Source organism: Macadamia integrifolia, unplaced genomic scaffold (genome assembly GCF_013358625.1).
Source record: "Macadamia integrifolia cultivar HAES 741 unplaced genomic scaffold, SCU_Mint_v3 scaffold1299, whole genome shotgun sequence".
NCBI lineage: Eukaryota > Viridiplantae > Streptophyta > Magnoliopsida > Proteales > Proteaceae > Macadamia > Macadamia integrifolia.
Window position 1 is genome coordinate 138267 of NW_024868150.1, and position 27180 is coordinate 165446.

The following is a 27180-nucleotide window of genomic DNA, read 5'->3' on the forward strand; positions in this document are numbered from 1 at the left end:
CCACCATAGGGCTCTAGGCCCTGAATCCTAGATGGTGACTCCAGACATCATGCTTTACCCGTCCCGGCAATAGTTGCCAGACCATGTTTTGGAGACCATTCAATCCATTCACCCCTGCTAAGGAGACCAGAGGTGAGAAGGAAGAAAAGAGCGGAAAAAGAAAGAGAGAGCAAAAAGGTATTCCCTTACACATACGCAGCAAGAGAAAGAAAAAAGGTATTTTCCCTTACACATACGCAGCCCTTCCATCAAAGCTTGAAACTCAGCAACATACTTAGACTGAATTCCAAGGTAAGTTTTTAAAGAGCCCATCACAACTCCGTTATAGCTACGAATCACCCCACCTACCCCTGCTCTTCCAGGATTTCCAATTTAGCAGCCATCAACGTTAAGCTTAACCCATCCCACAAAAGGTTTACACCAAACAATTTCAAGTATAGATTGATATTTTTTTGGCTGATCTTGAAGATCTAACCGTCTGTAACAAAGAAGATCTCTTTGACTCTTCACAATACCTTGCAGGTTCTGATTAGCATCTTTGGCATTCCTTTTCACCATATTAAAATTCTGCAGATTCCCTGAAATCTCCTATTATTTCTTTCCTTCCAGATGTTGTCGAAAACTAAAACAAAGCTAGCCAACCTGGGGACCTTCATAGAGAGCATTCTTCATTTTCATTTTCTAATACACCATTAGGCCAAGCCTAATATGCGAGATTGTTGACACCAAGTTCTGCCAAAACAAGCTAGAAAACAATTCCAAACTTCCATCGAGTAGCAACATTCTAGAAATAGATGATGGAAACTTTCCTCAGCCTTCAGACAAGAGGGAGCATTGTGATGGGAGAGCAATGCTTTTGGATTTTATGAGGCCATCAGTGGAAAATTTACCATTCAGAAGATGACCCTCAAATGAAGATTGCCTTGGATGCAAGTGAGTGCCCCAGACTATAGGAAACCAAGGGATTCTTGGGTTTCTGCGATGGATTTCATCCTAGGCCAAGACAACGGAAAATACTCTAGAAGAAGTATAGTTCCATAGAAAACGATCCTCTATATTACTATGACAGAAGACTAATATTTTTCACCATATTAAAGATATTCCTCATAAAAGTAGATGATACCTCAGGAAGGCTCCATTGGGAGTTTGAGATAACATCAACCATGTTGAGATTCACTTCAAAGAAGATTTCTCCTCCTATATTAGAAAGCTTCATAATTGAAAGATCACCAAGAAACTTATCCTTCCAAAAAAATTTCCATTTCCAGCAATACATCTTTCTTTACTTGAGATAAAATCCCAGACTCTTCCAATTCCTGGCCAAATTGACGAGGACTTTTAAGATTTCTTTATAGAGCCATCAGAATAAATATATCTTGCTTCGAATAAATTACTCAATCTATATTCTCCATGCTTTATGTTCCAAGCCTGTTTGGAAAGAAGAGCTTAGCTTTATTAACATCTCACAACTGATGAATGCCAAGACCACCATCTTCCTTAGGTTTGTAGACTAGATCTCATTTGACTGTGATTGCCTTCATAGAACCCGCAATCACATATTCAAATGAAAATTTTCATCCACGTCTCCATTATAGAAATCATGGACGAGGGCCACCATTAAACAGACATGCTATGAGCAAGCATCCCTGAGATCACTGATTCTACCAATTGCACTCTTCCCACCATTGATAGAAACTTCCCTTTCCCCCCTGTAAGACAACCTTTTACTTTATCCATAACTGCCAACTAATATTGTCTTCTGATTATTCCTTTGAATATTTCTAACCCAAGATATTTAATAGAGAAGTTACAAATCAGAATTCCCAAGGTATCAGCAATAACTTGCTTCCTAGAAGAGTGAACCTTGCCCATAAAGAGTTTCTCTTCTCCAAGTTGATCCGTTGTCCAGGGAAGTCTTGATATTTTTGAAGAAAGACCTTCACATTTCTAATATATCTGATGGAGCTGTTCATGAAAATGAATATGTCATCTGCAAAAAGAAGATGATCATGAACAATAGACCCTCTATGTCCTTGAAGGGCTTTAATTTTCTTTCCATTGGAAAAACACTGGAGGCCTCTGCAGAGAATTTCTTTAACCATGATAAAAAGAATAAGAGATATTAGGTTACCTTGGCGAAGGCCTCTCTACACCAAAGTAACCAACTAGATCCCCATTGAGCAGGAATGAAATCCTAGAAGAGGAGAGGATCTAAGAGATCCAATTTACCCACTTTGATGCGAAACTGGATTTCCTGAGAAACTTAAATATTAATTTCCAGGAAATTGTATCAAAGGCTTTCTGAATGTCAATTTTAATACCCATTCCACCACCCAGAGTAGAAGAATGCATTAAATTTGTAAATTAACTCTGATGCCATGTTGATATTCGACCAGATCACCTTTCCTTTTTGGAAAGCCCCCTTGTTCTTCAGAAATCATGCATGCGAGAAGATAAGACAACCTGGTTGCCAAAATTTTGGAGAAAACCTTGCAAAAAAAATTTCCCCATGCAAAGAGCGCAAAATTTGTCTAGAGTCTCAGTAGCTTCAATCTTTAGAATAAGAACAATGAAGTTATTATTGACACTACATGGCATAAGGCTTGAATTAAAATATATATATATATATATATAAATTCCTAACAGCTCTACAGAAATTGTCAAAGACCAATTCCTGACATTGTCTAAAAAGGGCTCCAGAGATACCATCTAGACCCGGCGAACTATCAAGATCAAGCCCCCAACCACCTCCTTTATTTCCATAGGCTCTGGGATTTTGTCCAGACTAATCAAATCCACCTCATCAACCAATGTAGGGATGCAGTCTAAAAGATTTGGATGTTCTTCAAGGGGGAAGGCTTCATGAAAATCCTTATAATAATGCTCCATATATTCTGCAATATGGCTCTAATCCAGAAGCTGAGTGCCATAGGCTTTTTAAGCTTTCTAATGGTGTTCTTTGCTCGCTGAATTTTAGCATACAAATGGAAAAACTTTGAGTTTCTATCACTTTGTTTCATCCACCACAGGCGAGACTTTTCAGCCCATAGTTTTTCATGATTTTTTAGAGCAGTCAGATAAGTCGTCTTAGCATCTACCTCCTTATTGAATAAATCATCATTAATTCCTTCTGCTTCAATCTGATTCTGAACCTTCACAAGATCATCTTTAGCTTTAAGCATTGCAGCCTCAAATTTGGGAATGTTTCACGTAGCTAGGCTCTGATTAGGGGCTTAAGCCTTTTCAACTTTGCTTCTAAGATCGAGCTTGGAATACCCATGACCGGTTGATTCCAAGATCTTCTGACTAAGTGAAGCAAAGAATCCTCTTCCATCCAAAATCTATGGATACAAAAGGGACAAGTGCTAGTCTTAGGGACAGAGTCGGAGGCAATAAAAATAGGAGTATGATCCCAGCCGGCCAGCCCACATTCAAAAGAACTAATTGGGCACAATCTTGAAATAACGTAAGCTAAGAATCATTGAAAAAACTCATATCCAAAACAGCTAAAACATTACCTCATTTCCTGTTGTTTGACCACGTGAATTTATTTCCCTTAGGAATGAGACTGGATCAAAGAACAAGTATCCATCATAGCCTTGAATTTCACAGCAGATCCCAGACTGAAGTTTCCAAGATCCCTTTTCTCATGAGATGCCAAGGTGGCATTAAAATCACCAACTAAGAGCCAAGAGAGCACCATTGCTGAGAGTCCAGCCATAAGCTTCGTCTCCGAGCTCTGAAGTTACTTGCATGAACTACTGATATCGCCACCTTGTGCTGCTGCCAATTGACTTCCACAGAAATTTGTTGATCGGAAGAGGAAATGATGCTATATCTTTTTAGACCGCATCTCCATAAAAACCATAGATTTGGGGCCTTATCCACTCTCTGGTTGTGAATTAAGTCAGTCCTATACCCCATTTTGTTGAAGTACAGCTTCGGCAAACCAGAAACTTCAATCTTCAGTTCCGCCAAGCACAGAAAGGAGAATTCTTTTTCACTAACATACACAAGGCTGATCTAGCTACATCCTTCTTATATCCCCTCACGTTCCATTATAGGACATGCATCAGGTTACTGACGATTTGAGGCAAGGCGATCAGACCGCCAAGCCTGATCCACTACTGATTGCTTATCCTTCCTTTGGCTAACCGTTTCCAACACTGCATAGCTTTCCACTGCCCTGGCCTCATGATCAATATGGGAAATCTCAGGATGGCGAACTACCACCGTTCCATCATGAACTGCACTCTGAGAAATAGTGGTGATCACATGTTGCTGCCCCCTTGCATCAGAGCACACGACCTGCAGGCCAGGTCGTCTCGCTGAACCAGTACCATCACGATAGATGCCTCCATGTTCGGTTTGCTCCACCTGAATCGGACTGTTGGATCGGTTATGATCCTCATATGACCCACGCCTTGACCCAAGCCCAGTATTGTCCGCTCCATCAGCTCTAAGTTGCTCAGCGCCAAGCCGCCAACCATCAATTAAGGAAGGATATCGACTCCTAGCTGGAGTCCGATTTCTTTCCAAATTATCCCAAGATGGGCATGTGTATATGATGAATGGCATGGTAAAACTTTTATAGTCAAAGTGTTCTTATTTTATAGATTAATTTCTTGAAATCAGTGGTATTCATCCCTTATTGATGTGTACATGCATGGCACATTGTCCTTCAAGAACTTCCTTTCTTCTATGTTCCTTATTCATCTCTTCGACACTGAAGCTTGGTTGGATTTATGGTCAACATTATAGCTTTTTGTGGCTTGAATTTCCTTTAATGAGCACCATGGTATTAACTTCATAACCCATTGGTGGAGCTTAAGGGGTCATTTAGTAGGTCTCAATTTCCACTAGATTTAATACTCGAAATTGGCTGACACAATTTGTTGGGTTCGTCCTAACAAACATTTGGTGAATGATAGATATTTTTTTTAAGTTACATTTGTTCTTTACGATTAATGAATGCAATAGATGTAGTGGTATCAAAATTTTTTGAATTCAGATTTAGAACTTATTAAATGAAGAGAGAACGTAAATTCTAAATTTACGAACCAAGTACGTATGAAAATGTTCTCGTATGTGAACCTAATCCAGTCTCTAATTTTCTGATATAATAGATGATACTCAGTCGGAACAGTTAATAATATTATTAGAACCTTTTCTGCCATTTTCTTAAAATGTGATTTATATGTGAAGAGTGTACAGATAGATTCTGAAGTGTGGTTGGTGGAAGTGCCTCTAAAGTCCAATTGAAAGTTGTCTAAAAGGGAAATCCAAAAGTTATCTAAGAGTAGTTATCCATTATTGATGTTTATGTTCAAGTTCACAAGTCATAACCTCCCCCCCCCCCCGCCCCCCCCCCCCCCCCAAAAAAAAAGAGCTGGTGCTTGGCCTCTATTTATTTCTTGCCCCTGCCTTTATATATACAATGGAAAAGTGAAGGCTTTCTTAGGAGTTATGGAGGAAGCTAATAAAAAACCGCAATTTGATTCACAGGTATTGACATTAACTGAATGAACAATTCCTCAATTATGATTTGATATTGAAGTGCTTATTGGGAATGAAACTAAATATATTGAATGGCTAGTGAATACGCAAGATTTATTTCCTGAGTGTTGCTAATAAATGATATTTTATACACAAACACACAATTGAAGAAAGAAATTATCTTATGACACAGATGGGCAGCCATCAACCACAATCCCTGGATCTGTAGGGCAAGTTGCAAAAGGGCAATGATCTCCTCCATCCGCACCCCACCAATCAGGACCAAATCTACTGTTCATTTGGAGAGAGAAATAGACAAGCAGTGACAAGAAAGCAGCCCCTGCCTGTAAGGCCGCTGAGAGAACATAAGTGTGCCTAGTCCACCATCCTCTGTACCTCTGATACACATAAACATTGAAGAAGATCCCAACTACACCCCAAGTCCAAAAGTGAACAGCTTTAATTACTGGAAAGGCAGTAGCACCAGAGAATATGAGGGGTATGTGGATGAGTTGAATCCATTTATGTTGTGGAAACTTGCCACTTAACCACCAGATTGGCACTGGTGAAATCAAACCGACAAGGAAGAACCAATTCAACTTTGCATACATGCCAAGCTTCCCAAACATGCGAAGTGGACCCACCACACCATTTATAATGGAAGAACTAAAAAAAACATTTTCATTTGGGCATGTCCATGGACTTCCTTTTGGTAATTTAGTAACATCACAAATGTTCTCCACAGTAGTCAGAATCCACCAAGCTGTGCCAAATCCTATCATGCTGTTGATCAATGTGCCTACCATCTACCACAACCAAATCACTGAAAACCATCAGTAATTTTATACAAGTATATATATATATATATATATATATCAGTTCTTCAAATAAAACATAAAGATGTGAAAGCCATTAATAGCTAGGAGAAAATCAATTAATACCTGGACTAAGAACATGGACTTAGGAGGGATCTTCATGTAGTGTCCCAACTTTAAATCATAAAGGAAATATATTGAATGATTCAAGCTTAAGTGACCGTAGGTCTTGAACACAACATTGGCAATTGGTCTCCCTGAGTAAAGATAACCAATAATCAGCTCTGTGATCACATTCAGTCCAGGTTCCTGTACACAAAAATAAGTATGTCAACATAACAATCTAGTAAGCCATTTAATGTTTGTCTTTGTGTGTGTGTGTGAGAGAGAGAGAGAGAGAGAGAGAGAGAGAGAGAGATCTTACTCTGTTTGTAGTTGCTGCTATTACACCAATAGGTAGTGTAAAAACTAGACCTAAAGTGATGGCTAATAGCACACCCCAATAAGGAAGTTGGAGTTTTCCACCAAACCCTTCACATGCAAAAATGGAAAATGCAAGCACAACTACAAAGATGGTGTAGAACCACCACTGTGGAACTGTGTCGTACTTCTTCATTATCCTGTTATGCACATCTCCAGACTTGTCTTGTAAGCTTGACTTCAGTTGTCTCCAAATTGATCTGTGAAATGATATGGCCGCCAAGATCATATATATTAGTATCATGTATTGTTACTATCAAACTCAATTCAACTTAACTCATCAACTAAGTGAATATATAAGCCAATAAAAGACATGAATATATACCTTCCATTAAAAAGAGTGACATGGGAGACAGTCGCAGCTAGTGTGGCAAAGCTCATACCATAAGCAAATACAAATATGGCACTGAGGTAAACCTCACTATAGCTATTATACGCTCCTTGATCGAAATTGAATGTCTTCTTATCCAATATCCTTTTGACATCGTAAGGGTTTCCAGATTTATCAAACGTATAACTTGAGAAGATTGGAAACCTCTTGGCTTCAAAGCCATTTGTCCAATAAATGATAGGGACTGCACAGTAAAGTGCAAGGAAGGCACCCACAAGGGAACATATAATAGAATAAGCTGGGCTAGCCAATGGACTACCAAGAAAAGAGGACACCACATTCCAATCAAGCCCAAATGATAGGAGGCCCAAACCATGTAGGCCTCCACCGATTTGATGGGCTGTGATTGACTTTGGCCAAATCCAACAAATTAAAGAGAGTGCAGATAATGAAGGGAAGAAATAGGTAGGGATGATAGAGTAAGCAAAACAAGAGACAAGGGCTATGAAGAAGAATTGAAACCTAGTCAATCTACCCTTTACCCTATTTTCCATCTCATGTAGTGCCCTGCAAGTTCCAAGCCCAAGAAGGTTATCGCTTAACCATAATAACAAACTGTAAAGTGTATTTGTGGGTGTATGTAAGGGTGAGAGAGAGAGGGAAAAAGCTAGATATATCACCTGAACATGGACACCTGAATAAGAGAGCCTGGCCACCACATGTAAGGTGAATCGACGAGGTACTTCTTGAAGACACCGGCCAAACTATACCCAAGCATCTGTTTATCAAAGGAAAAGAAGAAGTATAAGGAACACATTTAGCATTAAATTGTTAAACAAAAATATATAAAAACCAATACTTATAAAGAGAAATATATACCTGGGTGGTTAGGGTTAGCAAGATGGCCAGAAGAGGTTGGATTTCCATCTTGTAGAAAACTTTGGAAATCGTGATAATTTGGAGTGTATATACACTACCAGTTCCAACACTAGCAAGGGTGGTAATAAGGACGTGCTCTTTAATATTAAAGGGCCCCGGGTTCAACGAGAACGACCAACCAGTGATGGGTAGGGTCACTTTTTTCTCCGGTAGCATCACAGCCATCAACTTTCCCAGTGGAAGCATCACTAACTGGGCTGAAATTGTTCCAATGGCTATCGGGTTCTGTCGGAAGGAGAAGAATTGGTTTGCAAAGGTAAGCGCGGTACACGAAAAGACCCCCAACACCCATGTTCGGAAGGTCAGTGCCGGCATCGTTGGATCATCGGTGATTGGGACTGTCAGCCGAACTTGCTCTATCGGACAGTCGTTCACCTCTTCTTCCTCTATCGGCTGATCACAGCGGTTCACCTCTCCTTCATCTAGCTCGTTCACATGTTCTTCCTCTATCTCGCTCATCACCTCCCTTGCCTCTATCACGTCTTCTGCTACAATTACTACATAACCCACAAGTAGTGATAAGAATGGGTAGGGGCAGAAATTACAGCGAGAGAGAGAGAGAGAGATACCGTTCTCATCAGTTGAACTCGCCATTGCTGCTGCAATTAATGATATAAATAATTGGAATCTTTGCCAGTGACCTAAGAGTAACTGTTGAGGTCGGTAAAGAAGGTGAGTTTAGTGCAGGGTAGACGTTACAGTGTACCTCCAACAACATGAAACAAAAGTTAAACAGCATAAATCACATAGCACTATAGCAGTGACCAACGAACAAAAACCATGCACACTACTCCAGTAAAGACAATGAAACCAAAAAGTAAGTGATGAAGAGAAAAGTTGAATGAGGGAGAAGAGTAAAAAACAAAAATGCAAAGGTGAAAAGAGTAATATATTGGGTGACTTGTTACCAACGGAGAGGTACAGATGATATCAGAGCTGACAAAAGCATAAAATATTAGGTCAATGCAAATTCAAAAGCAATCTTTCAAGGGTTGACCCCTGGTACTGCATGCCAAGCCCTGTGATATCCTGGCGTGCTCGGCTCATACCCAGGGAAGCATAACCTGATCCTAAGCTGCAAGTTAGTCTGTGGGTTAAGATAGCCTGCTTTAACTGGCCTTCTTACACTCTATATTACCCTTATATTTGTAAGGAACAGAAGCAGAAAAATCAACAGATCAAAAAAAAAAAAAAAAAAACCCCATAAATGTTCACTTTTTTTGTTAAAGATCATGTAACTATTTCAAAGAAAATATAGATCAAAATGCAGTTGAGTCCTGGAACTTGCATGAGAAAATTCAATCCACAAAAGGAAGAATATTCAAAAATAATTTAAGGAGTAAAGATTTACCTTCTCAGATGTACAGTATTTTAGGTGTGGGAGATATCGATGTACGTACGTACTAACAGTTGAAGATGCAATATTCCTATAATCCAAGCAACAACATAAATTGGCATCAAAATTCAAGACTCAGATCTGTCAGTCTCATAAATTACATCAGTGGGGTTTTTAAAAATAAAATAAGAGAAGAAAAAACAAAACACATATTCTTTTGGTTTACATTTTCTTCTTCAAGTAAGGAGCTTGGCTAACTTCCACCATGTGACTGAAAAAAAACAGAAAAAAACATTTATTTGTTCTACCATATTTGCAGAGATTTCCACAACAACAGCTTAACATTCGTCATATATCTTTATCATTTACTTAACTAAACCAATCTCTCTCTCTCTCTCTCTCTCTCTCTCTCTCTCTCTCTCTTACACAACTTTTGAAGGAACCTACTTGCATATAACAATTTTTCAAGCTCTGGGACTCCATCATCTCATGATACTCTTCTGTCAATGGGTTCTTAGCTGGAGGTAAGAAAACTTAGTTCATAAGGGTTTCTTAAAATAAAAATTTCAACGTAGAGTTGATTTCAGACAAAGTGATTGGGTCCTTTGCTGGGGGTAAGAAAACTTAGTTTCACTTTATAACATGTAAAACTCACTTGAAAAATTTTATGGACATGTTGAAAAATGTACCAATGTTTGGTTCATCATCTTTACTAAGAGAAGAGTTGGGTGCAGACAAAAGGGGGGGGGGGACATTTGAAACAACCACAACCAAAAAAAAATCAAAGATTTAATGCAGTTGGCACTTGCCAATGGTGCCTACAGCCATGAAACATCAATCTATCTTCGTTACTACAGAAAGAAGAAATAGGAGAGAGAGAGAGAAAGAGAGAGAGAGTTAGCAAACAAAGAAGATGAAGGAAGAGAGAGACCATGTTAGCACACAAAGAACAAGAAGGAGAGAGAGCGTTAACACACAGAAGAGAAGAAGATGAAGAAGAAGAAGAAAGGGAGAGAGAGTGTGTGTGTGTGAGATCATCACCTTTACTCTCTTTGTCTCCACAGCCGTCCTACGACAGTACCTTCTCTGCTCTCTCTTGCACCAACAAAGAATATCTCACGTTCAGTCAGTTCTCTCTTGCTTGCTTCCCATAGAACCTTTGCTATTGAATTTATAATGGCAATTAGTATCACTCTCCAAAATCATATTTCTCTTTCAATTTGAAAACTAAATAGCACCAATAGAGAGAGAGAGAGAGAGAGAGAGAGAGGCAACTAGGGGTTTAAATGGGTTGGTTTGATTTGGTTTGGTTTCGATAGCATTGAATCATTTTTTTTTTTCATTTATTTATTGTTATTATTATTATTTTAATGTCAAAACAAAACCAAATTGGTAAAACAAAGTTGGAATTATTTTTATCTTTTATTCGATTGACTTAATGAACTCTTATTGGTCCATCATTGGGTTTTCTTTCAGTTATGGTTTGTGATGGTCTGATCTGGTCCAATCCACTTTGATTATCTACTAGTTTTTTGAAATCCCAAACCAAGCTGATAAGTTTTGGTTTGTGATAGTCTGACCTGGTCCAATCCACTTTGATTTTCCACTAGTTTTTTGAAATCCCAAACCAAGCTGATAAGGGCTTTATTTGATCCGGTGGTTTCAGTCGGTTTCAATGGGTCAGACTGGACATTGATGACTTCCCTATCTTTTATGTGCTCATCAGGAATTATGCTAGTAACATCAAGTGGCTAAGTTTACTTTATTATCTTACCCAAAAAAGAAAAAAAAAAGTTTACTTTATTATTATTATTATTATTTTGATAAACAAGTTTGCTTGATATATGATATCAATTTTTCAAAATTTAAAAAGTTTCCTGCAGGGGTTGATGCCATATGCAGATATCATAGCATGCATGGAGTGTGAAAGAGAATAATAATTATCCAAAGAATGGAAAATTTCTGCACAGAGAAATCAATGACTGCTTCAATTCAAGCCTATTTGAAAAACTCTCTTACATATGGAATAACCTAACATCTCTATTACTATCAACAACCACCAAAATCATATCTTTTTCGATTGGAATACTAAATATGAGAAAGAGAGAGAGAGAGAGAGAGAGAGCTTATTATTAATGCTACCACTAGCTAGTACATGGCTAAAATGGAGAGTTCATAAAGTAAATGGCTTCATAAGAAACTGGCCAGATAAGTGGAATCGGTGATTTAAGAGTAAATAACATTATGTGAAATTGATGGTGGGTCCCTACGAGGGGACAATTAAATATACTTTTTCTATTTATCCACTCGGAATCCATGCATCCACATTTGGAGACTTAGGAATCATAGAAAGCTTTATAATGCTAGCCTTACATCTTTAATTTTCATGAGATGCTGTGTGTATATGTCAGGAATCCTACCATAAATAGAAAAAAGTAATATTGTTAGGAATCAAATAACCTATTGCATCATTGCATAAAAGCATGAATGATATGTAGTATAAAGGGGGTGGGGGTGGGGGTGGGGGTGGGATGAATAATTGTCTGACGTCTAACCGATGACCAACCCGATCATAATAGATGAGCCTTGTTAGACTTCATGTTATTTTCGTAGTTTCAATTAGAGGTTAAAGTGGGTTGGTTCGGTTTGATTTTGATTGCATTTAATCGGGTTTTATCAGACTAATTATGTCATATCAAAGCAAATTGTTAAAACAAAGTTTGATTTTGGGTCGATCTTTTATTGGATAGACTTAACAATAAAAGTGGTTCATTTTATATATGGGAAAAGGACAAGTACGCTAGCGTACTACCTAGGAATTAGGAATGCTAGCGGTATGTTAGCCGTAGAATTTGGTCATCCTAAATGTAAGCATTGGATGGAGAGAAAATGTCCAAAGCTTCAATCCACCGCTACTACACCTTATCTCTCCCCTAATTCTATCTCACGCAGGAATTCTACCACGCCGACGTTCATAGGGTTTCAGATATACTCAAGCCACGCCGGTGTTGATAGGGTTTCAGATATGCCACCGTTCATAGGAATTCTGCCACACCGGCGTTCATGTTAACAGTCGCAACGACCAATGACAATGAGCTCACCACGGAATCCTCAGATCTCCAAACTTTCTGGCATCGGTTGGAAGCTCTTTTCTTCGATTCATCGAGTTCGAGGACTGAATCGAGATCTGGCAATGGCTCCAGAGGCTCACCCTTACTGACACGAATGTCACTACCGGTAATGGCAATCGGAGCTAATAGGCCAACAAAGAGGGACAAAGAAGATGAATTTTTGAGGGTTTCTGATTAAAGAAAAAAGAATGAGAGAATGAACAAGAGAATGGAAACAAAAACGCAGATGAAGGCCAAGGGTTTGTTGGTCTTCTGGGTTTCAGATTCAGGGTTTTGAGAAGAAGAAACACGAGATTGGAAGAGAAACCTCGGTTGGCTTTCTTCGTCCAAAAATTCCATCTTTTTTGTTCGGATTTGATGAAGCTGGAATTGGAGGTGGAGGTGGTGGTGGCCTGTCATGGAACAAAGGAGGAACTTAGCATCCAGATTGAGAGAGAGAGAGAGAGAGAGAGAGAGAGAGAGAGAGAGAGAGAGAGAGAGAGAGAGAGAGAGGGAGAAGAAGAGGAATCGAAGTGAGAGTCATAGTCGGAGAAGGAGGGAGAAGAAAAGGAACTGCTGCTCCTGGTAAACTCTCCGAACAAAGAGACAGATGATAAATCCAACCCTTGCTTGCCTAAAAATCCATGTTCAAAATAATCCTTCTCTAGGTTCATCGCCATGATTGCTTCACTGATCACGCTTATGTTCGATTTCCCTGGAACTCAGTTTTGCGAGAGGAAACAAGAGAACAAGAACAGAATAGTGATCGATGAAGTCATATTGGAGGGGTCTTTGGAAACGTTTTCCAGTGCTGGAATCATTCCGATGACTGCGGACAGATTGGGTCTGGGCGACGTCGGCGGCCAGGAGCGCTGGGTCTTTCAGATGGGGCATCTGCTCCATCAATGGCGGTAGTGATTGCTGGATATCCACATGCATGGAGTCGGAATTGGTGTCGGTGTCGATGCCTGATAAGGGAATTGAGTGGCCATGGGTGATCCGGGACATGGCAAAGGAGAGGATTGGAAAGCTATCGGCGATGGATCCATGACCGGAGTTCACTTTCTCCAGCTGGATCTGGTAAAAGGAATCACTTTTCCAGCAAAAAGAGAGAGCAAGAGGGAGAGGAAAGGTGTAGCAACCGTGGATTGAAAATTTGTATAACTTCTTTCTATCCAACGGTTTAAGTCAAATTGATTAAATCCTATGGTCAAAATCCCACTAGCATTCCTAATTCCTAGGTACTACACTAGCATACCTATCCCTCTCCCTTTATATATATAGGAAACTATTTTTATTTTATAATGTTTTCATTTTGGTTTTTTATCGCTTTCTTTTTTCTTTCAATTTTGGATTGTGGTGGTCTGAGGTTTGATCCAGTTCAATCCACTTCGATTTTCTATAAGCTTCATGAAAGTCCAAACAGGCCAAACTGATAAGGGTTTGATTTGATCCAATTTTTTAAATCTGTTTCAATGGGTCTAGCCGGGTCAAACTGGAAATTGACACCCCTATGTTTAATATGCTGATCAGGAACTTTACTAGTAATATCAAGTGTCTAGTTTCTTCCTGCAAGGTCAGCTGTCATATACAGATCTCATAGCATGTATAGAGTGCTGAGGGAAATAAAGGCTACCAAGAAAAAAAAAATGGAAGGGAAATAAAAATCATGAAAATAATAGAAAATTTTCCCAACAAAGAAAGCAATGATAGCTTCACAGCATATTTGGGAACCTCTCTTACACATGGAACAACCTAACATCGCTATAGTTTCTTAGGGAGATGGTTATGAGGTATCCTTTAGTATAGTCCCCTAAATTTCATGATGTTGTCTATGGATACCTATTGGCAATGAGCAATGGCTAGAGGGATTAAGATGACACATCATCTAAAATATCGGATTTAGGTTTAGTACTTCTAGCTATCATGCCTAACTAATTTAATGTCTAAGGATATGGTAAAAGTTTCTCATTATCACTGACAAGGACTTTCAATCATCCAATTAATTAGCTCTTCACAATCAGTCCAAATGACGATACTAATGAATCCTATAACCTTGCTTTCTTGCAATCCTATAAGCAAAACTTTAATCACACATTACTGATAACCATCTATCAATATTGAAGATAATGTTATAAGGGTTTGGTTGAGAATAGAAAAAGAGATAATGGTTTCTAGTATTCCATAAGAAGGAACTAGTGACTACAAATAAGGAATAAAAGATGATTTTTTTTTTTTTCCTATTAGAAGGTTTGTAAAAGCTTGGTAAACATTATATGGAAAGGAACTGTTTACTGCTATAGTATTTGGTAGTGGTGGCCCACAATCCCACATGGTATCGCATCTTAGAATGTAAAGTTCCGGAATAGTAAACTGAGTCAATGATGATTAATGGAGTTAGCCGAGTGCGTGTCATGTGAAAATCGTTTAAAATCGCTGCACTGATACAGTGAGCATCAGGTGATTAAGATTCCCTTACAGTACGTGTTTAGATGCTCTCAGTCATTTTATGCTTACCACAACTCACCGCTCATTGCAGAGAATACGGACTCGTACATGTAGAGCTGAGAGGGATTTGCCTCACCCCCACCGCAAGGAGAAATACATATTTAATCAAAGTTGAGAGTCTTTACTCCTACTCTTTACAGCAACGTTTGGAAAACCTAAGAAAATAGACCAATACATGGTTTTAGGTCGGTATTGTATTTCCATCACCGATATACGATATCAACATCATTTTATTGAGGGGAAAAAAATGTTTCGATCTCAAATTAGTCCGATATGACTGATATGTATTGGTACCGATATTGATGGCGTCCGATACTAGTACTAATACCATGAACCACACCATGGTCAAAAACAACAAACAATGATTATGGTAAAAAAAAAGACTAATTACACAAAATGAGTTATATTGATTTATTAATAAAAATAATAAAAATAAAGACCAAATAACATTTATAACTGATTTAAAAATAGATTGTGAGAATTATTTCTTAGGTAACTATTAATCAACCCAATTCTGCGGATTATCTATGTAGAGTTTGTGTTGTTAAGTCAATAAAACACAATTCCTCATGATGTTTTAATTTCTTTCTAATTCATTCTTCCTGGTTAGACTTGGGCCCAACGGCTATAATATAATCTCATCTTTTAATATCCCCTAATGTTAACATGATTGGTCATGAATTCTTGATCTGATGGAGATCTTCCAAGCTTCTAAGTTGAGAGGGGGTCCATCCAACGATCGTCTAATCCCTCTATCCAATGTGAAAGTCAATGACAATCCTAATATAGATAAAGAGGTCATTAGTTCAACTCTCTTTAGGGCTTATCAAAAAAGAAAAAAAAATTGAGTTCTTCCAACACTCTGGATGAAGAGAGAACCTCTTCACTCATTGTAAGGGTCAAATGAGTGGAATCAGCAATGTGATCAGTCCAAATTGGCTGAAAATTGATCTGAACCTTAAAACCCTACCTTGATCGGTAGGTATTGAGATCAGGGTTGGCTGATTCGATCAAGACATTTTGTATGTTGTAAACTTATTTTGCTCGTATGTATTGAAAATTTTGCTCTTTGATGTAATAACTTCTACGCAGGAGAATCATTGCCAAGTTGGGGCAATGCACTTGATCAAAGCACGTGCAAGGGCATCAACAAGAGGGATGAGATTTTTTTCATTTCAGAGGAGTCGGGCGGTCATTTTCCAAAGTCCAATGTCTAGGCACAGGATGCCTAGACATTGATGCCCTTGCACGTAAGGCACATGATCCTTTTCTCTTGTTTTTAGGTATGGAACAATCTTACTGTAATTGATTATCTATATTAATAATATTCTCCATCGTACGAGGTACTTCAATTTAATTTTTCAGTGAATTTTTTATCCTCCAAACAATTCAGACAAATTCTACTTTAGAATATAATTTTCAAAAATTTATATAAATGTGCAAAGAGATTTGGATTATTAGAAATAATGATATGGACAATATAACTGTTGAATTTGATGAGTTATAGCCGTTGTTATACTAGATTGGCTTATGGGCCTAGATGTATTTTAAAAACCCACTCCCGCTACCAAAGTCCTATGAAGATAAAATTCCTAAACAATGCTAAAATTCCAAAACAATGCCTCTTGCATTAGCTATTAGGGTAAGCTTTTGAACTCAGTTTTGGTGTGAGAAATGTATCATCATTGTTACAAAAGAAGAAAAAGCCTGTCAAGCCTTAATATTTTGGGTCATCTATTGGGTGGCTTCAATAATGCCCACTAGCATTATTAATCTCCACCAACCTTTATTTCTATAACTAGCGAAAGGGATTCGAATACTGAAACAGGAGTTAGGTGAAACTAAGAAGAAACAGCAAAAAATGATGCATTTCTTTTCCCATGTAAAGCCTATAATTGATTGATGGGGGCCAATGTATTAGCTAGTGTGTCACTTATAGCTAAAAGCTAGGAGTAGGGGTGTAAGTTTAGCCCTGATGATCCGAACCCGACCTAACCCGCCCTGGGCCCGAACCCTGTTTAACCCGACTATAAGGGTCAACCCGGCCCAACCCGACCCAACCCTATGTAAGATTGGGCTGACCATGGGTTGAGGCATAGAAAACCCAAACCGACCCTAACCCGCCCTGAGTCTAACCTTGATTAGTATTGTGCTTTGTAGAATGAAGGTCTCTCCTAGCCAAGGGAGGGGATTAAGATGAATGATTGGATTATGTCTTAATATGTTGACTTTTGATGGAGTGGATTAAAAAAAGAGTCACATGAAAAAATAAGGGCACATGGAATCTCCATGGAAGAATAATAAAATATCATATTCGTTTCAACATAGTTTAATGGAGGAATTTACTTTAGGGTTTTAATTAAAAACCCTTTGCTTCAATAATTTTCTTAAATTTCAAATTTTGTAATGTACATTTTGTCATGTTACATCACCTGGTCTTAGGGCTCAAGCCCTTAGGGTGTATGCCTAATTTTTTGGGTTGGGCTTGGCCCATTTGGGGTTTTGGCGACAATTTTCAACATAGACTTCCATTGTGGCCATTAGCCAAAATTTAACTCAGGCCATAATGTCATTGCATCATGTTGTCTGAATGAAGAAAGTAGCCAAAACAGGACAAGGAATCCAAAGCTTTTGAAAAAACTGACAAGAGAACTTCATTAGTAAAAAGGACCCTTCCTCGTTAGACTCTTAGCACATGCCAACACTTTGAGGAATTTAGGGGGTAGAGGGTCGATTACAGTCCATGTTTTTTAGATTTTGAAGGTAAAGTGGTTTGAAAAATTAGAATTGGAATGGAAATTGAAATTAAATCGTATTGAACCAACTAGGGTCAACACGAACCAACCCGGCCCAACCTTGAGCCCTATAGGGTTGGGCCCAAGCATGAACCTGGTAGGGTTGGGTTAGGGTTGGGTTAGCCCAGCCCTGTTTCACCCCTAGCCAGGAGCCACTGAGACGGTGGTAATTCCTCTCTCTCTCTCTCTCTCTCTCTCTCTCTCTCTCTCTCTCTCTCTCTCTCTCTCTCTTTGAACTGTGAAGTCATGCTTAACAACTATGCAGAGATTGCCCTTTTCAGGAACCTAATAAAAATGAGAAAATTTTCCTAGAATGGATGACTCGTCCTGCATGCAATGCTTTTTAAGCTTTACCATGGATAAGCAATAGACCCGAGAAGCAAAAGTGCACAAAATGACCCCCTGCCCCTTGAAATGAAAAAACCCGCCAGACATGTTTATGCCCTTACATACATTCTGATTGGCCCCTTATTTGTGTAAGTGCCACATAGCTTGACAATAACATTTTATCGCTTTTTAAAGCGTAATTGGATATAACTAAAGTAAAATAAATTTATTTATTGGTAACAAAGTGAGTGGTGACGAGGTGATCTAACATTTGCAATCAACATGGATTGCCCAAGCAAACAAGCTTGCAGTGGAGGCTTCCTTGATGACCTTACCAAAAAACAAAAAAAGAAGGCTTCATTCATGACGTGGCATTGGCTTATGGGGAACAAGCCCAGACCTAATGGGCTGTTTGTAACTACATGGATTGAGCTCTAAAAGTGCAGTAAGTCACCCCCTAGATTAGGACATCGATCAGGTTCACGAACGAAAATGTACGAGAATGACTCTGGTCCGTGAATTTAGAATCAATTTTATTTCTCTTCATTTAATAGATTCTAAATCCACGGACCATTCTCATACGTGAACTTGATCCATTCACCTGGATTAGAAGACCACTATGTCAAAGAACTCGTAAGTATATTATAAGAAGAAACACATTATCAAAGTGATTAATTTGACCATGGCTATGGTTTAAAGTATCTTTGCTATTGATACCCTCTGTTTGTGTAGGGTGCCATGTTAGCCTAACCAAAGAGCTATTTCTAGAAGGAAAAAATGGAATTTTTGGTCGATTCCGCAAAAAATCTATAACTCTGTCATACGGATCCAGATTGAGTGGAAACGAAAAGGATATGATCATGACTCAAAGTTTTACAAACTTCCAGAACATCTCATTAATAGTCTCAACCATGTAAAATGATCAAAATACCCCTGAACATTGCAAAAATCTTAACTTCTTCATCCGATATTGAATAGTGACAAATCCGAGTGCATTGAAAATAGTTTTTTATTCTCACAAGGTTGCATGCAGAAATCGACACTCAAAAAATTAATCTTCAATGCCAAAGATTTCTCTGAGCGGAAATAATCCAAAATTATCAATTTCGGACTTGAAAATGTACACCACCTACAAGAGATGAAGAAAAGCACTCAAACGTCACACCACACTGTTGCCATCTCATCGGAAATACCAAACATTGCCACATCATTGCTGTCAACTCATCACATTCGGACACATCATTACTGCTATGTGGCCAGTTGCCAACAAAGACAATCAGAAAACAACAATTTTCTTTACTTGTTTTATTGTTTTTACTATTGTTTTATTTGTCTTTTTTGTGTTGACTTTGCATGCCTTTAGGCTGTGTGATCCGACCTTTTTAGGTAGTGATCATACACCCATAAGGATGTTTGTCTTAGGATAGCGTTCGTGTTCCATGAAAATAAATCATTTTTCTTTTTCTCTTTGACATGATAGGGATATGATTGTAAATGATATGTTCGTTCAATGTTTTTTTTCTTCTATTATTTTCATCTTGGAATAGTTTTTCCTATTTTTAAGGATTTTTCTTAATTTTTATAAAATTGTTTCAGGCTCTAAGGGTGTTTTCATAATTTTGTTGTGTTTTTGTTGTATCCGAACTTCTCTATCTTTTTCTTGTTTTCTTGGTATGATGAGCATGCTTAGTTCCCTTCCATGTCTTCTATGTATGCCATGTTAGCGTATCATTACTTGTTTCCATGTAGTGTGTTAACCTTGCCTCGCAGCAAGACCTTCGGGTATGTAGTTCCTAATTCCTCCCTATGTCTTCAATATTTTGTCATTTTGTAATAGCACGTGTTAGTTTATTTTCAGGAAAATAATAAGAAAACCTATTTGCATCTGCCGTATTGGGGTGTCTAACACCTTCCCTAGATCGGTTCAGACCCTCACGTAAACTATTGTTTTAACCAATTCCCCATTGGATGGATTTGTAGTTATTCTCTATTTTGTGTGGGTCCTAGACCCTAATCTAGATGGAGATTCTATTTTGATTGCCTTTCTCTTTTCAAAGAGATGAGGTGGAGGACAAGCACGTATGCCCTTCCTTTTTTTATCGGATTATAAAGTATTATTCTCACAACAGTTCCAACCCTATTGCTAATCTCTTGTCTAAGGAGGCAGTGGTTCAAGGTCTTTCATCTTCTAATTTTCAATTCTCCTTCCAAATGAAGGAGTAATTATTTTAAGATGTTTGCTGCTGTGCCTCAATTGAAATTTACTTCATTTCATTTTATAGCTTGAGGTACCTTATTGATGGTAATGCCGAAGGTCGAATTTCTCTTTACTAATGTTTTTGTGTTCATCGAGGTGCCAGATGATATTTCTCTGTCTTCTTTTAAATTTTTATAATATATCCTTTCTGATCCTTTTATCTAAAACAGTCTATCCCAATTGCCAAAGCGGTGGTGGGGCATTAGGGTATTCCAGTGGTGGGCATTGAGTGGTGGTGTTGGAAAGAAGGGTTAGGCTTCTTTTTTCGGTTGTTTCTGCTGTGAAGAAGAAGAGGGAGAATAGGAAGAATAAAAAGAAACAGATGTTAAAATTGATTATTTTATTTAAGGGAGAGGGTTTCTTAAATGGTAGCATGGCCTAATGGTAGCATGGCCTTGACTCCAGCTCACAGGCCAATATGAGCAGTAGTAAAAATATCAATAGGAATGAAATTTCCACCTTTCAGGAGGGGTGGATCGGACTATCATTTCACCAACTATCATGTTTAAGTGTAGGCTCCGTTTGGTTGCAATGGAAATTTAAAGGGAAGGAAAGTGAAATTTTCATACTTTAAATAGAAATGTTTGTAGTCATTCCCATATTTATTTTATGTCTGCCCCACAATTTTATGTCTCAAAGGGAAGGAACCATTCAGCCTTTTAGTCTTTTTATTTTTATTTTATGTCGGCCCCACAATTTCACATTTCCCACTCTTTTTTATCCAGCAAACAAATGATGTTTAATGGATTCCAAAATCAAATCCCAGAACCATCTTGTTAATCAAATAGAATAAATGATTCCCAGTTCCACTGTGTGTGTGTGTGTGTGAGAGAGAGAGAGAGAGAGAGAGAGATTACAAGTATGTCTAACCATATTTGGCTATTCTGTGAGGATAATGGTAGTCGTTGGATTCTTGATGTTTATCATAAAGGCGTTGGCTATTTCAAAATCAAGGGGCACTTCGAGGGTTTTCACATCATCATTTTTTACACATATCAGAGATATAGTGTGCTTCGTTCATGGACTATTTTGCCCAAAACTTTTGGCTGTTATTTGGTAGCTGCAACCCTTGTTGACAGCCAAATAAATAGAATAATTCACCTTCCCTTTGAGACTTGGGGTCACAATTACTCTGTTGACTGTAAGGATTCTCCGAAGATTGAATGAGTCGGTGAATCCAAATTGTAGGATGATAATGAGCTGATCCGCGTTCACTCTCTTGTGACGAGGACAACCATGGTGTACATAGGGAGTGAGTGACCGTTCCTTGGCACAGATTGCGTGTGTTGCGGTGCTATGCAATAGTACAGCTAAAGAAGATGTGCGTGGAGGGATGACACCCACTTTGATCAAGAGGGGTTGAAAGGAGGACGGAGCAGAATATACCACCATGTTGATTATTGAAGAGCAATTTAGAAGATAGTGGGTTCTTTTTATATCATTAAATTTGTGAAAGCCCATCTGTTTGCGTGGCAAAGAGAGTGGATCAAGTTCACGTACGAGAACGACCGTGGTCCATGGATTTAGAATCAATTTTCTCTCTCTTCATTTAATAGATTTTAAATTTACAAATCAAGGACATATGAGAACATTTTATAGCTTGGCAAACACTCTATAAAAAAGAAAAGATAAAAAGAAAATAACCGACCATGACGAGAGAGAGAGAGAGAGAGAGAGAGAGAGAGAAGTAAAAGTTTTGTATTTCTACTAGTAATGAACTAATTAATAACTACCTAAGGAACGTATAATCAATTATAGTAAAGCCAAAAGGATTACAAAGCAAAAATAAAAAATAAGTCAAAAGGATTATAGTTAGGTTGGGATTTGGATTCTCTTTGGTGCAATAGGGCGTTTGACATGCATCTAACGTTCAGAAATGTCTTAGACTGTGTGTAATTGTCTTGGACTCCATATCTAAGTATTTCTGATTGTTGAATGCAGGTCAAACGCCCTATTACACTACAGAGGAACTAAGTCTAATTCTGCATATTGAACAAAAGAAAAAATGTCCTTAGTGATTATAAGACTTTAACTCTATAAGTACTAATGGGAAGAAAAACGTGGTCCATGGTGATTTTAGCATCATTTGACCCACTTTGAATTGCTAAACATAGAAACCTTTTTTTTTTTTCCAACTCTGATCACTAAAAAATATGGATGAATGCTTTCTTCTTAATTTATTAATGAAAAGAAAAAAAAAAAAAAAAAGGTTGCAAGTTGTGTGCTGCTTGCCACGAGACATAGGAAGGTCGAAATGACCAAAAAGCCTTTTTTTTGGTGAGTTAGGGCTTTAAAGTGTCAGCCTCTTTTTGTGTTGTTGAGTGGAAATTTAGCCGCTATAGTCAGTTCATTTTTGAACCAGACTAGTTTCAAATACAATTGCATCATTCCAAGGGGCATTTGAACTCATTTTTTGCAGCAATCGTGGTTATGATAAAATGCTCCATTTGTTGGACTACTTTTTGTCATTTTTACTTGTGTGAAAATTATTTTAGTTATTTCACATAAGTGACTTGTAAACGAATCTAGGGGTGTGGGGAACCTTCCCAAATTATAGATAAGAGAGCTCTTAGCCTCGAGGGATATTCATCAGTGTTAGAGGCCGTTTGATAACACTTCTATTCCTGGAGAGTGTTCTTTTACAGAAGTGTTCTTTTTCGATTTCATGCTGTGAAGACACTTTGGCGGAACAGAAACAGCGTTTGGTAAAACTATTTCAGAAATGGCTTTAGAACAGGAAAAGAACAGAAACAGCGTTTGACAAACACTTCTATTCCTGGAGAGTACAATAATGAAAATTCACTTTTGAACAAAGAAATCAATAATTTTTCCTCAAGCCCCTTCTTGATATTGTTCCACCCACCTTTATTGAAAGTGCTAGAACTCTTATTACCAACTTTCACTTGTTCAACCATTAATTTCAAGAGATAATCTTGTTCGCTTTGAGTCCATTTTGCTGCCTCGTTATTAGCTCTCGAAGTGGATGCCATTACTCTAAAATTAGAAACACATCTCATTATAGCCTAAAAAAAGAAATACATGTCTTTTCTGGTATTTGTTTACATCATGCTCAAGAACTTCAAATTGATCTTTCCATCATTCTCATCAAAATAGAATACTCTAATCATAATAAAAGCCCTCTTCCAGCTCCAAAATATCAATATCATTAAGCACTGAAGATTTTATTAGTTTAAAAAAGGATCAATAATGGTAACTCTGGTATTTTAATCCTCTAAGTATATTCTACAGGAAAAGGGACCTGCAAGGTGGATCTCCAACTAGAGAAATAACAGGAAAAATGATAGGGACTAATGAACAAAATAGAAGATAATAAGATAAGATTTAAAATCAGACAATTTAGAGTAGATGAACTAGAGGAGAAAATTAATAACTAAGAAAAGATCTAACTGTCCTAAAAACCTAGTCAAGTGATATTTTTTATGAGGACTGTTGAATGGTATAATATTACAGAAATCATAATTCAGAAAGAAAGGCCAATAGTAAAGTCCTAGTGCTAAAGGAAGGCCAGAGTAGAGATGAGAGAACTAAGATGATAATAAATTCAGGTTTCAGATTAAGAACAATTAAAATATGACAGCAGAGAATTTCTCACAAAATTCCAGATCAATCTTGGCAGAATTGAAAGAGAAATTAGTAATATGAGCAAACTGGAATTGACACCAAAAATAGGGGTGCCATAAGCTAATTAGAAGAGTAGAAAACTAACCTAGGTTCAGGAAGAAACAAAACAAAAGAGACTGTTAGAAATATAAACACAAACAGAGAAATAATATTCTAACTCTTTTCCTAATATTTATAGGAAATCAATTATGATTCAATCACTCAACAGACAAAATATAAGATCAAAAAGCCCACTTTAAACCTCTATGATCAGACTTGAGTACTTGACTAACTTTCATTAGCTATGAAAAACAAGGTAAATTAACCCCTTCTCTTTTTTTCCAGTGTTGCATCAGTTAAGCATCCATATGAGTTGCTAACTAGAGTTAATTCAGATTATTAAATTTAATTCATAGTAAATAAAAGAGACCATTCAATTTTGAATAATATATTAAGCTTTTGACATTTTCCTCTGTGAAAATGATTTTGAAAAATCCTGCTGAGACTTTGAAAACACCCTCTCTGAAAGTTGTATAACAGTAGAATTTATTATACTCAAAGATTTCATTTGCTGAAAGTTGTATAACAATAGAATTTATTATGCTCAAAGATTTCATTTGCAGGGAAGCGGCGACTTTGATCGTGAGAGGCAAGAGAGCGAGAGAGCGAGACAATACCTGCTGCAGGGAAGCGGCGACTTTGATCGTGAGTTGCAGGGAAGCGACGATCGTGAGAGGCAAGGAAGCGGCGACCGACCTGCGACCGAGAGAGAGAGACAGGGAAGCGACGAAGGAGAGAGAGGGCAGCGGCGACTGACTTGCGCCCAACCTGCGACCGAGAGAGAGACAGGGAAGCGGCGAAGGAGAGAGAGGGCACCGGCGACCGACCTGCGCCCAACCTGCGACCGAGAGAGAGAGCGGCGAAGGAGATAGAGGGCACCGGCGACCGACCTGCGATCCACCTGCGACCGAGAGAGAGAGACAGGGAAGCGGCGAAGGAGAGAGAGGGCAGCGGCGACTGACCTGCGACCAACCTGCGACCGAGAGAGAGAGAGAGGGAAGCGGCGAAGGAGAGAGAGGGCAGCGGCGACCGAGAGAGTGAAAATCTGCAATAGGTTTTCCTTAGGACTTGGGGGTTTTTAATCGTGAGATGGAGAAAAGGGATTGGGGGTTTTGAACATTTTTGTTCTTTTTAAGTTTCTAAAAGAATAGGAAAGCAACTTTTTGGTACTCTTGCAATGTATTCTTTACTCATTCTTTTTCATTGGTTCATTCCGGGGGAATACAAAAATGAATCGGACGTGCCAAACATATTTCTGTTCTATTTGCATTCCCGCAGAATAGAAGAACACCAAAAACATTCTCCCAGAGTGTTATCAAACGGCACCTTAGCATGGCCTCCGGATGTGACAAATGAGGTTTCTACACCGCCCAAGCTTATTGCTTGTCAACAGATGATGCTCTTCCAATGCCAGATTTTTGGTTTTTTCCTGAATTATGGACTCTTCAAGTTTTTTTTTTTTGCAATGACCCTATCTCAGCTTTATTGACGTTGACACTCACCTAGACTTGACTAAAGACCTTAGAGTAGGGGTGTCAAACGGTAGGCCCGACCCAGCTCGAGTCGCTTAAGGCCCGACCTGAACCGGCCCATTTAATAAACGTGTCAGGCTTAAGCCCAGCCTGTTTATTAAACGGTGGTTTACGGTGCAGAGTAGTAGCCCGTCGGGTGCCCAACTGGCCCGACTCACTTAATTAGCCCGTTAGAATCGACTCACTTAGCCCGACCGACCCGACCCCCTTTAGAAAAATGCTTAAATTGTAAATACCTATTCTACCACTAATACTACAAAATATGAGTAATACTTAAATTGCAAATACCTTTTCTAAGAATCTTATCTTCTTAAATTCTAAGAAAAATGCTTAAATTGTAAAGCCAATAGTTTAATCCGCTTAAAAAATGATTTTAGGATAGGCCCGTTTAGAGCCCGTTTAAGGCCCTTTTAAGGTAGCCCAATTAAATCCTAATTACGATCGGCCCGATTACAAATCATACCATGCCCCCTAAACCCAGGCCCATTTAAGTTAACGGGTATTCACGGTGCAAGGATTTCACACCACTAGGCCTGATTAGGCCTAACCGAGACCGGGCCAGCCCGACCGATTGACACCCCTACCTTAGAGAACATGATAGAATTAACTCTAGAGTGATTTAAACCCATCACAAACCTTGTCTTAACTTGATGGAGTCTACCTCCGTTCTCACTCAGTAAGCATCCAATCCCCGTAAAGTCAAGGTCATTTCTAAGAGTTTGGATGACGAATACTTTCTTCGAATGTGGGTAATATCCTAAGCTATAACTAAGAGGCCCCCCCTCATATATTTTGTGCACCTTAATTTTCAACAATTCCTTTGTAGTAGTTTCGACATGTTCTCCTCCAAACCTAAGTCTAGTTTGCTCCAATGTCCATACACTCCTCACAGAAGTTAGGTGAGTCTTCTTTCTTTTGGTGTTTACTTGGTGTAATACATTAATTATGTTGTGAGATATCTTCCGTTAATTGAGAGTACGTCCGTTCTGACCACAACTAAGCAACTATGACATACCACGATTTGGAGCATATCACTTTAGCTTTTGATAGGGCTTTTCTTAGTTATTTATCTACTTTCGCTACACCAAAGTTGCAGCCTAGTTGGATAGAGGTGTGTTCTATTCTCTTTCTTCATTCATTTTCAATTGATTGATCATGATGCATATGGATTAGAGTTATTTAGTACATCCATGGTTGTAGTATGGTTTAACAGGATGAACAGAGGTTCCTAAGCATTCCTTGGACCACAACCTGACATAAACGCTATCTTAGATTGGAATAGTTCAGAGTGGATTCAATAGTTTTTATGTTTGGGTCATAAACCCAAATCTAGGTGGCAATTCTTTGTCATTGAGACCTTAGTCCTTTCTTCTTCGAGAAGGGGAGATTTGAAACCTCATTTGCTGATAGATAAGTGTATGTCAAATGTATTATGGAGACTATGGACTTCCCCTCATTACATTTACCAACCGGACCCTTTAGTGGATTTCTACTTCCCATATCTCAGTGCTAGTTAATGGAACCCCTATCAATTATTTCAAACCTTGGGGCTTAGTAAATTCCCCCCCCCCCC

At 38.4% G+C, this 27180-nt stretch overlaps 1 protein-coding gene across 1 annotated transcript; it reads right to left on the minus strand.

Annotated features, from left to right (window-relative positions):
* Nucleotides 1-5582: 5582 nt before the first annotated feature.
* LOC122063338 (oligopeptide transporter 1-like) lies at nt 5583-10586 on the minus strand. Its single transcript, XM_042627057.1, has 9 exons — nt 10439-10586; nt 9413-9488; nt 8631-8712; nt 8002-8558; nt 7803-7900; nt 7117-7689; nt 6736-6991; nt 6438-6620; nt 5583-6302 (listed from the first exon to the last, which is right to left on the minus strand). The coding sequence occupies exons 3-9, from the start codon at nt 8653-8655 to the stop codon at nt 5679-5681; spliced, it is 2316 nt and encodes a 771-aa protein (XP_042482991.1). The 5' UTR covers nt 8656-8712; nt 9413-9488; nt 10439-10586; the 3' UTR covers nt 5583-5678.
* Nucleotides 10587-27180: the final 16594 nt, after the last annotated feature.